This window comes from Macaca mulatta, chromosome 1 (assembly GCF_049350105.2).
Source record: "Macaca mulatta isolate MMU2019108-1 chromosome 1, T2T-MMU8v2.0, whole genome shotgun sequence".
NCBI classification, from domain to species: Eukaryota; Metazoa; Chordata; class Mammalia; order Primates; family Cercopithecidae; genus Macaca; species Macaca mulatta.
Window position 1 is genome coordinate 58,497,296 of NC_133406.1, and position 17,776 is coordinate 58,515,071.

Below are 17,776 nucleotides of genomic sequence, written 5' to 3' on the forward strand. Positions count from 1 at the left end.
TATGAAAGTACTTTAAGTTGTTTGGCTAAAAGACATAAAATATATACAGATATGTACTGTAATCACAACCATTGTTTGGTTTAAACAATATATTATGTTTCTATATCTTTAAAATTTAGGATGTAGAATCAGAGGTGGTAGTGTTGTTTCTAACTTAAGACATTCTACCTAAAATTTATATTAAACAACTAAAATATAACATTTTAAATTTATTTTCCATTGCAGTGGGGAAGGAGCTACATTTACACAGTCTCATCATCATTTGCCTTCTAGGTATTCACGTCCCCAAGCTCATTCTTCAGCCTCAGGTAATATATTTGAAAAAGCCTAGGAAAATACTTTTTTAAGTAGGTTACCTGGGAAATGATTTGAGAGTAAATATAAATAAACAAATATCCAGGGTTTCCCCCCCCGCCCCATAACACTAAAAGCATGATCAGTTTCACTGTGCTTACTTTTCTTGATAAAATGGTCTCTAATTCTCCTTATGTACCTACTTAATTTGTATTGCTATTAATGAATCCTCAAATACATGAAATCTCTTAAATTGCTATAAGTTAATTTTTTTACGTGATTTCAATGACTTTTTCTTTTTTGCATTTGAAGGAGGAATTAGAAGGTCTTCATCTATGTCTTATGTTGATGGCTTCATAGGGACATGGCCCAAAGAGAAAAGGTAAACAAAGATAATTACTTTTAGTGTATTCAGATTATTAAGAAATGCAAATTGCATCTGTGTCTTTTATTGATAACCAAATTGCTAAAACTTTTAATTAGTTCCTAAATTTGAAAAAGGCAGTATAGGCAGATGAGAGAGGGGTAAAAGAGGCTAACTTTAAAAAGTAGCTAGATAGCCCTCCCCTTACCTTGAAGACAGTATGATTATGAGAACTGGGGAAAGAAAGGAAATGTAATTTCAAATAATTCTTGTTAAATGATACTAAAAATCATTTCTAGGATTTTTAAAGGATTTTTCTCTTTAACTTTTTTTAGATCATCAGTGCATGGTGTATCATTTGATATTTCTTTTGATAAAGAAGATAGTGTACAGAGATCCACTCCAAACCGAGGAATCACTCGTTCTATTAGTAATGAAGGACTTACTCTGAACAACAATCGTGTATCTAAACACATTAGGAAAAATTTGTCCTTCAAGCCAATAAATGGAGAAGAGGAAGCGGAGAGCATTGAAGAAGAACTTAATATAGATTCTCACAGTGACCTCAAGTCTTATGTGCCCCTTAACACAAATGAACTAAATTCTAATGAGAATATTCATTACAAGCTTCCAAATGGAGCTTTACAAAATAGAATACTTCTAGATGAGTTTGGCAATCAGATTGAGACACCAAGCATTGAAGAAGCATTACAAATAATTCATGATACTGAAAAATCTCCTCATACACCTCAGCCAGACCAAATTGCTAATGGCTTCTTTCTTCATAGTCAAGAAATGAGTATCCTAAATTCAAATATCAAGTTAAATCAGTCTAGTCCTGATAATATAACTGATACAAAAGGTGCCTTGAGTCCCATAACTGACAATACTGAAGTAGACACTGGAATTCATGTTCCTTCGGAAGATATTCCTGAAACTATGGATGAAGATTCTTCATTGAGAGATTATACTGTAAGCTTGGACTCTGACATGGATGATGCATCTAAATTTCTTCAGGATTATGATATACGAACCGGCAACACCAGAGAAGCTTTGAGTCCTTGTCCAAGTACTGTAAGTACCAAGTCTCAGCCAGGCAGCAGTGCTTCTTCTAGTTCTGGAGTTAAAATGACCAGCTTTGCTGAACAAAAGTTCAGGAAACTGAATCATACTGATGGAAAAAGTAGTGGAAGCAGTTCTCAAAAAACTACACCAGAGGGCTCTGAACTTAATATTCCTCATGTGGTTGCTTGGGCACAAATTCCAGAAGAAACAGGGCTTCCACAGGGACGGGACACTACCCAGCTCTTGGCTTCTGAGATGGTGCACCTTAGGATGAAACTAGAAGAAAAGAGGCGTGCTATAGAAGCCCAGAAGAAGAAAATGGAAGCTGCTTTTACCAAACAGAGACAGAAAATGGGAAGGACAGCATTCCTTACGGTAGTGAAAAAGAAAGGGGATGGGATTTCTCCTCTACGAGAGGAAGCGGCGGGTGCAGAAGATGAGAAAGTATATACTGATCGAGCAAAGGAAAAGGAATCACAAAAAACTGATGGACAAAGGAGCAAGTCACTGGCAGATATAAAAGAGAGCATGGAGAATCCTCAAGCCAAATGGCTAAAGTCTCCAACTACACCTATTGATCCTGAGAAGCAGTGGAACCTGGCAAGCCCCTCAGAAGAAACTTTAAATGAAGGAGAGATTTTAGAATATACCAAATCCATTGAAAAGTTAAATTCATCCCTGCATTTTCTCCAACAAGAAATGCAACGCTTGTCACTTCAGCAGGAGATGTTAATGCAGATGAGAGAGCAGCAATCTTGGGTGATTTCACCTCCACAACCCTCTCCACAGAAACAGATTAGAGATTTTAAGCCTTCTAAGCAGGCAGGCCTGTCATCAGCCATTGCACCATTCTCCTCAGACTCCCCTCGTCCTACTCACCCATCTCCACAGTCTTCTAACAGGAAAAGCGCGTCTTTTTCTGTTAAAAATCAAAGGACTCCTAGGCCAAATGAGTTAAAAATAACACCTTTGAATCGAACCTTGACACCCCCTCGGTCTGTGGATAGCCTTCCTCGGTTAAGGAGGTTTTCACCAAGTCAAGTTCCTATTCAGACTAGGTCATTTGTATGTTTTGGGGATGATGGAGAACCTCAGTTAAAGGAATCCAAACCTAAAGAGGAAGTTAAAAAGGAGGAATTGGAATCCAAAGGGACTTTGGAACAGCGTGGACATAATCCAGAAGAAAAGGAAATCAAACCTTTTGAGTCAACAGTCTCTGAAGTCCTATCATTGCCTGTCACAGAGACTGTATGTCTGACACCAAATGAGGACCAATTGAATCAACCCACAGAACCCCCTCCTAAACCCGTTTTCCCACCCACTGCTCCAAAAAATGTTAATCTGATTGAAGTTTCCCTCTCAGATTTGAAACCCCCTGAAAAGGCTGATGTACCTGTTGAAAAATATGATGGAGAAAGTGATAAAGAACAATTTGATGATGACCAGAAAGTATGCTGTGGATTCTTTTTTAAGGTGTAGTATTAATCTGCATAGTTTTGGGCATCTTCATTAGATGAGTGTGGTTGTGTTGGATTTGTTTTTTTTTTCAGTTGATATGCTTCTTTCAGTAGCAGTCCCTTTTGATACAAGTCCATCCCTGTGGACTGTAGTTAACATTCAAGCACACTGTGGTTTCCAGTATGGACTCAAAGCTGTAATAAATCCTTTTATCACATGTTAAGATATATTCCTTGGTTTTGCTCCTCTACTGCTCTTTCTCACTTTAACAAAAGCCTTTTAAAAATTAAGCTACTCAGATCTCTTCAGAGAGTGATTCCATTTGTCTCTTAATCATGTAACACTGCCATTTTTTTTTAACAGAATGCTACTCTAGACACTGATAGATATTAAAATTAAAATTTACCGTTTAGAGACTCTGTTCCTTGCAGAGAAAGGGAAACAGAGGGGAAGAAAATCATTAGTGTAAAACAGGCAGTACCTCTGTTGCTTCATTTCTATTCCATTCATTTTGTATCTTCACCAGTCCATTACTCATCTGCTGGACTATGGTTACAGCTTCTTGACTGGGCCATCTGTCTCCAGTCATGCCATTCAAACCCTTTAGCACAACATTCAGGGACTTTCACAGATTTACCTAAATCTTTTTGTCTAGCCTCTTCCCTGTAATTTTATTTTGTACTGTTCTTTAAGATTAACTTCAAGCTTCATCTAAAGCCTTTTATAATTCCTTCAGTCAAGGTCAAATGTTTCATCATTTGTCTATCTATTGTATCCTTAATATACTTACACCTGTCCTGTGTCCCGGAGTTTTCAACTGTTTCGTATGATTTGCTTTGTCTCTTAGACCATGACCTCCTAGAGGTGCTGCATCTTTTTATTTTTATTTATTTGTTTATTTTTTGAGACAGAGCTTCGCTCTTGTTGCCCAGGCTGGAGTGCAATGGCGCGATCTTGGCTTACCGCAACCTCTGCCTCCTGGGTTCAAGCGATTCTCCTGCCACAGCCTCCTTAGTAGCTGGGATTACAGGCATGCGCCACCACCATGACCGGCTAATTTTGTATTTTTAGTAGAGACGGGGTTTCTCCATGTTGGTCAGTCTGGTCTCGAACTCCTGACCTCAGGTGATCCACCCGCCTCAGCCTCCCAAAGTGCTGGGATTACAGGCATGAGCCACTATGCCCAGCCTAGGTACTGCATCTTTTTAATCCCCATAGGATAGTAAAGTATCTGGCAAACTACAATATATGTAATTTGATAGATGAAGACATATATGAATGTTTGAACTAATTACTTGAATGGTGTCTTCTGACTTTCTCCATTCAGAGTTAAATCTCTCTCTGGGTTTCTATACAAAGCCTGTTGTTTGTGCCTCTTCCCCTTGTGATTTTTTTAGGCTCCTTGACCTGAGGTACCGTATATTTTAATATATGTAATATCTGACACTATGTTGTGAATGTATTAAGACACCAAAGAAATGTTTATTGAATTACGCATTGGCAGGGACAGTTGACAAGGAGACATTAAGACAGTGAACCACTTCTACACCAGCTTGTTACTTTGGTGAATTCTGAAGCATTTTGGAAGCCCCCTGAGAACTAGGGCTATCCCTAAGGATTCAGGTAGAAACTAGGGCAGGCCCAGGAGCCCTATAGATAATGAACTAGCTCTCAAATTAAAAGAACTGTAAAGGAGAAGTATAATCACGCCCATCTTTTCCTCAATGGAAATATTTTCATTGTACTTCAGAACCTATCAAGCAGACTGTCAGTACCTCAATTTAAAATCATGCAGCAGTAGTTTCATTTATGTGATAAAACATTGGGTGGCTAATTTTGGGATGTTTTTACTTGAGGTGTTTTTACTGAGCTTATATTTCAAATAAAATTCAAATGCAATTTTAAAAATTGGTGGGGGAACTCCCTACTCTAAGTTACTAAGTTAGGGTTAAAAAAATCTTTTGTGTTTTTTTGTTTTTATGGTTGTTCTTTGCAAATCTCATAGGTTTTGACAGAGTGTAATTAAATAAGTTTGCGTGTCCTCTTTTATTGATGGAACTGTTACCACTGTAGTTCAGTTCTTCCTTCATAATTCCTGAACCACATCCACATTCAGAAGGGTTATAATAGAGAGTTCAAACTTTCAGTTATAGAACTAACCACAAAATGTGACTGTAACAATTAAAAATGAGAATATTGGTACCTAAAATGTTTCATCGTTTTCAATGAAATTCGTTCTTAGGATGATCAAAAAGCAGAAAATGATATGGCAATGAAACGGGCAGCTTTGTTGGAGAAAAGATTAAGAAGGGAAAAGGAAACTCAACTCCGGAAACAACAGTTGGAAGCAGAAATGGAGCATAAGAAGGAGGAAACAAGGTAAAGGAAATTGCTGGGTCAGTGCTAGATCTGAACTTTAATGATGCATGGGCATATTTAGAAAAAGTTGGTAAGTATTCAAAGAGGTGGTCTCTCATTAATTTTTATTAACAGATTTTTTTTCAGAGAAGTTTGTAGTATAGATAGAGAGCTGGATCAGTGCTACTTTTTGGTGCTTTGTAGAAATCAATTTATTTCCCCGAAGTATTGCCTAATTTTACATTTTTATCTTAAGTTTAAGGCATCGCGTGGTAAAGTTCTCTAGAAACATTAATTTCAATAATTAATTTAAATGTTTAAAAAACATTAAAATAACTTTCCTGGGAGACAGGTATACACACACACACACACACACACACACACACACACACACGTAGATACATACACATACAACCTAAATTATCTCAGATACCTTTATTTTTTTAAATTTCTTTGACTCTTCCTTTCCTCCTTTATTTATTTATGCTTAATCCCATGTCTCAGCAGAATCATCAAGTAATCAAGTACCTTTTAAATGAACCATTTATTTCCCAAGGTGATGAAATAGAATTATCCCTTCTCATATCAAATACATAACTCCTGTGTGATTTGTCTTTGGTATGCAGAATAAGTACTGTAACCATTTGATTTCTTAGGCGTAAAACTGAGGAGGAACGTCAGAAGAAAGAAGATGAGAGAGCACGCAGAGAATTTATTAGGCAAGAATATATGAGGCGGAAACAACTGAAACTAATGGAAGATATGGATACAGTAATTAAACCCCGTCCTCAAGTAGTAAAACAAAAAAAACAGCGACCAAAATCTATTCACAGAGATCATATTGAATCCCCCAAAACACCAATAAAGGGTCCTCCAGGTAACATAGCTTATTATGAAGAGTCTGTTCATAAAAAACACCAGCTTGGTTGGTTTGTCATACTAACTTGGTTGTACTTTGATATGCAAAATTGGATACACACTTTGAGATTATGCATGCTCCCTTTTAGAAAACCAAAATGAGCAAATGAAGTTTTTAATGAATTGAATGTATTATGTGTGCATGCATATATTCAGCAGAACAAATGTGAATGCTAAAAATCAAATCTAAATATTAATCTATTAGGGAACTCTGCCCTCAGATATAATCTCCTTGAACTATTAACTGCCCTTTACATACTTACAAATTTAAAGAAATGTTATATGCATGAAATGTACAAGAAACATGTTGGTATAATAAGGAATGTAAGATCAAGAGTTCATAAGTCCATCCTTGAAGATAGAAATGGTTGAAAATCCAAATTTATAATATCTGGAGTTGAGAGAACATATTTCCTTTAAAAGTCAATATGCATACTTCTTCTTCTTCTTATTATTATTATTATCATCATTTGAAATGGGGTCTCAGTCTCTTGCCCAGGCTAGAGTGCAATGGTGTGACCATGGCTCACTGCAGCTTCCACCTGCCTGGGTTCAGGTGATCCTCCCACCTCAGCCTCCTGGGTAGCTGGGACTACAGGTGAGTGCCACCATACCCAGCTAATTTTTTTGTATTTTTTGTAGAGATGGGGTTTCACCATGTTGTTCAGGCTGGTCTCGAACTCTTGGGCTCAAGTAATTGGCCTGCCTTGGCCTCCCAAAATACTAGGATTACAGGTGTGAGTCACTGCACCTGGCCATACTCTTTATTTTTTTATTTTTATTTTTTTTTCATACTCTTTATTTTTAAAAAATCTTGGGCAGGGATAAATTTGTAAAAAGAAAAGAAATCTTTATTAAAACCAAATGCCATGGAAGTTTTTTAGAGAATTCTCATAACTATACCAAACCTGAGGAAAAATAACATAATATTGACTATTTAAAGAGAACTCTGTATTCAGGCCTGTAAAACGAATTGATAGAATTTTCTACCTAGAATTTAGATACCATGAAATATTTTTTTTTCTCTTTAGGATCACAGTATAATGTCTCATATTAACACTTTCCTTTTGGAATGCAAGTTAGTTTTATCATTATTTCCTAAAAGTAGGTTCCTTGCTAATTTTAAATAAATTGTGTATATATGCATGCAAGCATATTATGTGTTTAAATTAAAAGTACAGAGAAAAGGAAAAGAAACTACAGAAGCTCAATTTTTATATGCTGGTGTTATCTAATGAACAGACTCTTTGCTAGTTGCTCCTTTTAAATTTCTAATTTTGTTTTTATTCAGGATCATGAATTTATCGTGTTTTTTCAGTCTCTAGCCTTTCTTTGGCATCGCTGAACACAGGTGATAACGAGAGTGTACATTCAGGCAAGAGGACGCCAAGGTAAATCCATAACATACGAATATTTTTACAGAAAAGAGTATAGTACCTGCAATTACATGAATACTAAGTAAAAATTCTTTCATGTTTTTATTTTATATTTTGTAATGACTAAATCATAATCACAAATTTTTCTAAGTTTTGCTGACTTAGGACTGAGTTTCTGTTAAATTATGTAAAAAGGTCTATTCATTTTTCAGTGCTTTTTGTCTTTTAGAATTTAGAATTATTGACATTGATAACATACTTTTTATAAGCTATGAAACATTAACAGTAATTGTACATCAGTAATTGCTAATATGATTCTTATTAAATCACAGTCAGTAGAATGAGAGTACCACCTTCTCTAGTCTATCACCCACTAATACAGAGGGGTTTTCCCCATTAGAATAATTCCAAAGTGGGTTGCCTGTGACTTAGGAAAGATCTCGTTTGTATTTTCTTTCTCTAGTATATAGATTAGAAGCTAAAAGTCAGTATTTTATTACTTTATACTATAATATCGTATCAGAAGAGAACATTTCTAGTGACAATCATCATCATAGAGTTCTTATCTTTGTATTACCATCCTTTGTGTTATTTGCCTATTTTCACATGGAAAAACATTCATTCTTTCCATAGATATTTATAGAATGCTTACTATGTTCTAGGAACTTGGATGTGTAGCCGTGAATAAGACAATGTTATATTATTTTTTATTATTTATTTATTTTTTATTTATTTATTTATTTTTGAGACAGAGTCTTGCTCCGTCGCCCAGGCTAGAGTGCAGTGACATGATCTCGGCTCACTGCAACCCCTGCCTCCTGGCTTCCAGTGATTCTTCTGCCTCAGCCTCCTGAGTAGCTGGGATTACAGGCGCGTACCACCACGCCTAGCTCATTTTTGTATTTTTGGTAGAGACGGGGTTTCACCATATTGACCAGGCTGATCTCGAACTTCTGACCTTGTGATCTACCTGCCTCAGCCTCCCAAAGTGCTGGGATTACAGGCATGAGCCACCATGCCCAGCCTCATCATATTATTTTTAGGCCTTTAGGTTGATTTTGGTTGGTACTTTCATATATACCCTCTGGGCCCCATTTTTTCTCTGTTTGAGACATAAAATATATTTTATTTTCTAATTAGATCAGAGTCTGTAGAAGGCTTTTTATCTCCAAGTCGTTGTGGCAGTCGAAATGGAGAAAAAGACTGGGAAAATGCATCAACAACTTCTTCAGTGGCTTCTGGAACGGAATATACAGGTTAGTGTCTATACATTTTTAGAGAAACATTTGAATTTAACACACTCTTAAATGCAGGCTATACTAAAGAAAATTTTATTGGCTCACCTTTGGGCCTTAAGCGCAGGTGACTAATAAACAATGAATGCAGGTGGTCACTTTCAGGTAGTTGAGTAAGTTTCTAAACAAAATTAGTGATGCCACTTATATCTCATCCCTCTAACCAATGCTGGCCATTTCTGTGTATAGTTTGGGTCTGCAGAAGTTTTAGAGAAGTTCTACATAGTTCCTCAGTACTGAGTAAAGGCTAGAATCTACCAAGTCCTATCCCTAATACTGGGATTTCAGGTATACAGAATTGTGCATCTTTAGCAAGTATTAAGAGGCTCTAAAAGATAAGAATGCATTGAATCTAGGAAGGTATCTAGCCTCACATATCCCCACCAAGTCCTCTTCTAGCTTCTAGACAGGCATGATTGGAATAAAAGCAATGAAGAGTAGAATGTGGGTTAAGGACACTTCTAAATAAATGAAGCAGGAGAGAAATCAGAAGAAATGTCAGCAGCATGTTGAGAGGTAAGATAGGAAGGCATGGGAGAACATGTATGGGGAAGAGCAGAGGGAAAAGGAGATGCCTCCATCTATCCATGATAGAGTGGAAGTGGAAACCCTAGAAAGGCTAGAGGTTAGAACTTGCTAGAGACCCACTCTGTAGCTTTTAATACTACCTCCTACAGCCAGTCTGACGGCCTTTAAGGCCTGGGATTTGACAGTATTTCCATGTTACTCCCTCTGCCTCTCTATGTTAGTTCAGTTGAACAATCTGAAAAAGAAAAGTATTTTTTGCCTTTTGAAAAGACTTAAATTACTCGTGGACCCATTAGACTCTAAGCTAACCAGTAACCTTATAGATTTAAGAAAGAAGGTTAAATAGGCAGTATGACAGTTACAGCAATATTTTATTTTTAGTACTGCTCTCACAGGGTACTCCAGAAGGCCATAGGAACATCCTCCATATCTCTGGGTGGATAAAACAATGTTTTGGTTGGATTGCAGCCAGTAAGAGGCCTTTAAGCACAGAATTTGGTCTTCTATTACAATATTTCAACAGTGTAGGAACAATTACATCATTTTAAAATAGTAGTATTTCTGACTTAGGAATGTTATTTTTATTATTGTTGTTAAATCCCTACCATAGGACCAAAGCTCTACAAAGAACCCAGTGCAAAATCCAATAAGCACATAATACAGAATGCTTTAGCTCATTGCTGTTTGGCTGGAAAAGTAAATGAAGGTCAGAAGAAAAAAATACTGGAGGTAAGCATGTTTGCATGAAAATTAAATTTGGCAAACTGTAGAAGTCTTTTATCCGTTCAAGAGAATGTACTCTCATGGGCCTAGAATTTCAACAGCATGTAAAAAGATCTATAGCTAGACGTTTTCATTATCAGATTTAGTTTACTTTCACATTGGGTTCTGGAAGCCTGCAGATTTGATTAAAGACTAGCAGCAATAGGCTTTAAAATTTGTCATTGTAATAATGTTATCAAATGTGACTAAGAAATGTAACATAATTATATAAACTTTATTCAGCAAAATAAAGGGTTTTTATTAGTGGTGTTACGTTGTTTTTGTTTTTTATTTTAAAGGAAATGGAGAAATCAGATGCCAACAACTTCTTAATCTTGTTCCGGGATTCAGGATGCCAGTTCAGATCTTTGTACACTTATTGCCCAGAAACCGAAGAAATCAATAAACTGACTGGGATAGGCCCTAAATCTATCACTAAAAAAATGATTGAAGGACTTTACAAATATAATTCTGACAGGAAACAGTTTAGCCACATACCCGCTAAAACTTTATCTGCCAGTGTCGATGCAATTACCATTCATAGCCATTTATGGCAGACCAAAAGACCAGTAACACCCAAAAAACTGTTACCCACTAAGGCATAGAAGTTGGGAAATGCTTGCTTCAGAACATTCATGGTAAATTTGCACTTCATCTTTCCTGCCTATAGAAAATCTTTCTAATTGCCAACAAGACTTTTATTAATTAAAACTGGATATTAAGCTCTGTTGTCATGAACAACTGGAATGTAAACCACAGTGTTTTGGAGTGCAGAAGATTCTCACTTAGGTGATAAGTCCAAGTGATGAAGGAAATGTTTTAATTCACAAATGGAGATTTGTATGTGTTATCAGGTTCACCCGCTTGATATTAGATACATTAAAGCACTGAATTTTCATGGATATTAGTTGGATTTGTCATTGAAATATGGTTAAGATTACAAATTATGTGTTTTATTTGTTGCTTTTTTTTTTTTTAACCTTTTAATGTATATTCTTGTCTTCAGATGGTTTATTTTGCTATTTTTCTCTCCTGGGGGTTTATTCTAAGATACCTTTGTATTTTGTTTCATGTGGAGATCATGAAAGTAGGAAATATACCTTCAGAAGTAACTCGCACCTTTCTTATGATGTTAAGAGAAAAACTAGTGTTTAGTTTTACAGTAACCCTCATATTTTAGTGGTGTTACCGCATTTGCAAAAATTATTCTGCTAAGTATTTACAACTCTATTTATTATTCACTCAAGTATTAACATTCTCTATTAAATAAGAGGAGGTGTTGTAAAGAGCTGCTAGTAGGTTCGCTTTAAACCACATGAGCTTAACCAAGAATATGTTATAAGAAGTTGCTGATTAAATCAGTGCTGTTTTTTACACCACTTCTGGCCAACTCAGAATAATTTAGATTGTTCTTTTAACAAAAAAGGCTTTCTATCTCTTTTAAAGTAAGTCACTTTATAAGTTGGCAGAAGTGAATGACACTTTGAGAGTAGTCTTTCAATCTGAAGATGTAAGACTTCCTGAAACAAGTTCTCAAGAAGTCTTTACATTATATTTATAACTCATATAAAATTATATTTAGAATTTTTAAACATGTACAAAGGGCTACGTTTTAATTTTAAAATAGCTTCACATTATTTTACTTATATTGGGTTTTTCTTCGTTTTAATCCTTTTCAAGTGGAATGGCTTAGATTAAGTATACACTTGAAATCTCCTCTACATGATCTTTGTTCTTTAACAGTGTATACCAGAGAGTTAGTTGGGGAAAAACTTCATTCTCAGGAAAAGACTTGAATGATTATGTGACCCTGTTATGTTTCAGTGTTGTGACAACTGTGTAAACTAGGGGGGGAAGACAGTATTGTATCATAAATGAGATGCGTAGTTTGTTTTCTTTCATGGGAAGTAGAGATAAAAATATATACATTTCTCTAATTGAGTTGTTTAGAGAAAGAACTAATGTCTCATATGATGTATTTACTTATTTTAAAAAAAAAGAGTAGGAATGAGATGTCCCTGAGCTGTACTTTTCTATTATTATAAGGCCTTTAGGCATCAGTGCATCTGGGTTATCAACATTTTCTCAAATGCTGTCAATATTTTACTGTAATTTATGTTCTTATATTTATGTATATTTGTTAAAACTGTAAAAAAATTTCACAGATTTTTTTCCAATACCTGTGCAAGATACATGTGTAGCTCAAAACTATTTGTGATCTACTGTTTGCATGTAAGAGACCAGGATATGTAACTCTTATATTTTAAGTGTATACATATTGTGTATATAACATATGGATATTAAAAATGGGGAATTGCACATTTTACCTTTTAGACAATAATTTCTATCACAGTTAGAAGGAAGTGATTGTCAAATACACATTTAGATTAAAACTAAAAAATTATAAATGAATCTAATCAAAATGTGAATAGTAGTCAAAAGGATAATTTAATAAGCATTTTACATTACTAAATTTGTTCATTTCAATATTAACTAAATTTCCCTCATCAAAGCAATCTTTGTGATATTACTTAGCTATTATATAAAGAAAATTGGATGCAAGACAATGGAGAAACTATTTAAAACTAAACAGGACCACCCTTTATTCTTAAATTTGTGTGTGTCCAACAGTTGAATTGAATGTCTATAAGGTCTAAAGGTAGAATGTGAGTATTGCCACAGAGTTCATTGCTCTCAGTATAAGATTTTACTTTATTAATGCAGAAGGAATATGGATATATTTCTTTAAGTCTGCAGATTTTTTTATTATGGTGCAGCTTTTTTTTTTGAATTATGTTTTTAAAATTATACAGTTGAAAAATATGCCATTTCATAAAGTCTGGGGATTTTCATCAACCTTACTGAAACACATTGGTGCTTTCATCATCAGAGGTCAAATTATTATGATAACTATTCCATTAAGTTTGCCAAACATTTGTTGTGATTACCAGTGCAGCCTGTCAAATTCTGCTATTTGACACAGCTTTGGAAAGCTTTTAGTTCTTCTTGGTTTTTCCATTTTGTATTAGAGTGACTGTTACAGTTTTATTTGGCTGTTTAAAGCCAAATTCAGCTATTTAATTATGGTTTCATAGACACTGTTGAGCAATGTACAGTGTATGGTGTGCTTACCTGTCCACTCTAGAGCATTGCTTACAGGTTTTTTGTTTTTTCAGATGCTGTGCTGTAAAATACTGTCATATTTGCTATTTCCTGGTACAGTGTAGTTTTTCCCCTTTCATTTGAATAAAAGCATGGCACCAAATGACTCCTTTTCTGTTTCTTGAATAAAATGTGGTTTTTGGTAAAATTATTTGAACTTGAGAGAACTCATTATATAGTTTTTCTATCCCCTAACCTATGTTTAATTTAATAACTTGAATATTCATAACAGGCAACTTGAAATAATTAGACTTTTAAAAATACTAACTTAAGGCAATGTTAAAAAGTCTGTAACTTTCTATGCTTAGCTCAGACGGTCTACATAGTATGATTTATAAATGTGCTTATCTTACATTAATCTTACTCATACTAATTCACTATCTTAAGGTGAATTGTACCAGAATTAGTGCTCTATGTCTTTGAAACTGAATGGCCAGTGAACTCACTGATCTAGAGTAGCCATGAGAAGCTAGTTTTTGACCATTATTTTATAAGTTTCACTTTGATTTTGCTGATTCTGCTTACTCAAAGAAAAAAGTGTTTTTAAGAAAAAAAAGATCTGATAACAAAACTATAAATCTTCTTGCATAATTATACACCTGAAGAAATATGTGGTTAGTAGACATAAATGTGGTTCTCTACCTTGGGACCTTTTTGATAGGTTCTGTATCTTCAGAACACAGCTATCCTTTCACAATATTTACTAGTACTTTAATTTTCAGAAATAAAAATATTTAACCCTAAGACCCAGGCAACATTAGAAAAATGTACACAATGCCAGGTACAATGGCTCATGCCTGTAATCCCAGCACTTTGGGAGGCCAAGGTGGGTAGATCACTTGAGGTCAGGAGTTTTGAGACCAGCCTGGCCAACATGGCGAAACCCTGTCTCTACCAAAAAAAAAAAAAAAAAAAAAAACCAGGCATGGTGGCAGATGCCTGTAATCCTAGCTACTCGGGAAGCTGAGGCAGAATTGCTTGAACCCAGGAGGCGGAGGTTGCTGTGAGCCAAGATCGCACCTGTGCACTCTAGCCTGGATGACAGAGCAAGACTCTATCTTGGAAAAAAAAAAAAAAAAGTGTACACAAACCCTAGAGCCCCCCCACACAATAAGAATGTGTTGCCTTATGACTGAAATTGATACTTCTTAACTAGGGCAGAGGAAAATGTTCTATATTGAATAGGAACAAACGCCTTTATTTCATGATCTGTCTATACAGAAAGATGATAATAAAATTCAGCAAAGGAAATGTAGTTGTAATGTTAAGACCTAGGAATTGGCTATTGGAAAAACACATCTATAAAATGAGTATGAAATTCTGTTGTCCCTCAGAAGTATATAGATGCTTAAGAAACATATCTTAAAAGACACAAATGAGATATTAATGATTTTGCCTGATTTGATGGGGGTAGGGAAGTACACAGAAGGCATGTCAGAGTTGCTCTTCAAATAAGGAGATCTAGAATCTAGTTTCAGTCACCTCCTTTTTGCCCCTGTGGGCATATAGGTCTAGCAACTCATGGCCACATGCTTAGACAACAAAGATTAGTTTTGTACATGTGTTTAAATCACTGTGGTGATTTGTGTCACAACAACAGCTAAAAGCAGATGACTTCATAACTGAAGTTATCTCCACCTACAGTGGCTTATTTATGTCAGGAAAATGGGGGCAATTATTATTTTCCATTGAAGAGGTGAAAAGCAAATTAAGAAATGTTTTAAGACTCACTAAGATTTTTTTCTTAACACATTAAGCAAAGCCTCTATGGTACCTTAGGCTACTAATTCATTTGATTCTTCTTAACCCCAACCTGTTGCTTTAGGTGGTTGAACCTGTGATTCAGCCTTCAGTAGGTGTTAGAGGCATCCCAGAGATAAAGGACACAGGTGGCATGTGTTACCTACAGCACCTCTACTTCACAGTTACATTCAGCTGCTGTGATTCCTGGCTGACCCTGTTATTCATACTTCAGGGTTTGTGTGTTTATATAGAAAAGGAAATGTGGCTCTCAACCCCCAAAGAAACCATCCACTTAAATACTGCTTTATAGGCCAGGCACGGTGGCTCATGCCTGTAGCTGTCCCAGGGACTCAAAGCTAGTAAGTGACAGCATTACAACTGGCATCTAAGCCTTCTGGTTTCAAATCCCCTTACCGTGCCATATGGTACAGAGTTTCCCACTGCGTTGTACATGTTGTGGAATAAGAATAAGGCTCACAGCTGTACTAGTTAATAATGTATTCACCATTGGTAGAAAACTCAGAACTTGTGGTTAAAGTGGATTTTGTTCTCTTGCCCAAGACTTAACCATCATCAACATAACAACAGCTAAAATCAGACTGTTACGCTTACCTACTGTTTAATATCTAGATTCATAAGGATGAGAGAATGGAGAAATTGCAAAAGTGGTGAAAACAAATTCTGATAACAGGTTGATCAGAATCATCTAGGAAACAGTTATTAGATGAAAGGAGCTAGGTAGGTCACAAAGGTAAGATCTTGCCGGGCGCGGTGGCTCACGCCTGTAATCCCAGCACTTTGGGAGGCTGAGGCGGGCGGATTACGAGGTCGGGAGATCAAGACCATCCTGGCTAACACGGTGAAAACCCATCTCTACTAAAAATACAAAAACTTAGCCGGGCATGGTGGCGGGCGCCTGTAGTCCCAGCTACTCAGGAGGCTGAGACAGGAGAATGGCGTGAACCTGGAAGGTGGAGCTTGCAGTGAGCTGAGATCACGCCACTGCACTCCAGCCTGGGCGACAGCGAGACTCCGTCTCTAAATAAATAAATAAATAAATAGTGAATTTTGAATTGCAGAGACATCAGTTCTGTTGATAGGGCCTTGAGGTCCTCATTTATGATGAGAACAAAGCTAACTGTAAACTGCATCCTCTTAGCCAGAGGCTAAGTACAAATATTTTTGTATACAGTAGGAAATGAGTTTGTGCTTGGATTCTTTATCCTTATAGTCTCAACACAATCAGTATTCAATAAATATCCATCAAATGAATACATGAAAGGAAGACTATGCAGTCCTGGCTCAAAATTCAAAATCAAATTCAAAACGTGTTCTGATTTCTGCTAGGTCACCCCTAATTTCTTACTATAGATATTTTTGCCCCCAAAATATAAACCCAAAGTTGGCTTTTCTGCTCTGACTCCCTCTGGTTCATGCCATTTCAAAGGACCCAGATGCAGCTTGAAAATCTGAACGATTGGTCACCATGACACAATGATGTGCTGTTCCCTTTTACCTCTCTCCAGCTCCTCTCACAAATTATGGGCCAGTCTCAAGGCTCAGTTATTCATGTTCTGCTGCCTCCACTCTTTCCAAGAAGGCCTTCCATATCAGCTTTGACTGACACCTCCATTCAGAATCTACATCTCCAGCCCTGAAAGCCCCCTCTGGGCCCACTCATGCATCTAACTGCCATCTCAACATTTCACGTGGGAGTTCCAATGTCATCCTCAACTCAATCTGTTGAAAAACCAAAAGTCAACCTGATACTACAACTTCCTTATAAAATCAACTCTGCTTCCTGACAGCCAGCCACCAAGACTGAAAGGTCATATCCCTTCCTCTCTTGTTAACACAGAAGATAGCCTCGTGCCCAGACAGCCACCAAATGCTATCAAATATTTATACTTTGAAACTGCTCCTCATCCCTGCTGCCACCAGCTTCAAGTCCAGCCACCAAAAGCTTATGCCTAACTCTGCAAGAACCTTCAAGTGATCTTTCCCTAATTCGATTCCACCCTCCAAAGTGTCTTGCAAAATCTAACTTTCTGAGACTTATCTTAAAAGTTCAACATTGTTTTTATTTTGAATTGCAGGGAGGATGGGGGTGGGGTGTTGAGGTGGTGGTAATCTGTTCAGTGCTTGGAACCACTAACGGTATTGATCCTGTTTTTCAGGCTGCTCCTAGACACAGACCTTTTCTTCAGAAAAGCTGACCTGCTTCAATCTTGATAGAAGTCAGGATATCACAATCTGCCTTATATCAAAGTTATTTGTACTTTATAGCTAATCTCCAGTAATGTGTAAGCTTCCTGTAAGGGTGCACCATGTCACATTCTTTGTATCTGTTACATTACCCAATAACAGTGCTTGCCCCACAGTAAGAAGGGGCTATTTACAAAGTCGACTGGAATCAAAAGTGATACTAAGAATTGGTTTTGGCCCGGGCGTAG

The 17,776-nt window shown here is 36.4% G+C and overlaps 1 protein-coding gene across 5 annotated transcripts in view; it reads left to right on the forward strand.

The window, feature by feature from the left end:
- Positions 1 to 13,683, forward strand: part of CAMSAP2 (calmodulin regulated spectrin associated protein family member 2) — a 117,929-nt gene extending 104,246 nt beyond the window's left edge. For 3 of the 5 annotated variants that reach the window (XM_077989822.1, XM_015118805.3, XM_015118811.3), the window contains 9 exons: positions 274 to 308; positions 607 to 676; positions 994 to 3,196; positions 5,424 to 5,560; positions 6,196 to 6,416; positions 7,776 to 7,848; positions 8,974 to 9,089; positions 10,267 to 10,385; positions 10,718 to 13,683. In XM_077989822.1, the coding sequence (XP_077845948.1) occupies positions 274 to 308; positions 607 to 676; positions 994 to 3,196; positions 5,424 to 5,560; positions 6,196 to 6,416; positions 7,776 to 7,848; positions 8,974 to 9,089; positions 10,267 to 10,385; positions 10,718 to 11,023 (3,280 nt within the window). In that variant the 3' untranslated portion in view covers positions 11,024 to 13,683. 5 annotated transcript variants of the gene reach the window in all.
- The last annotated feature ends 4,093 nt before the right edge of the window (positions 13,684 to 17,776 follow it).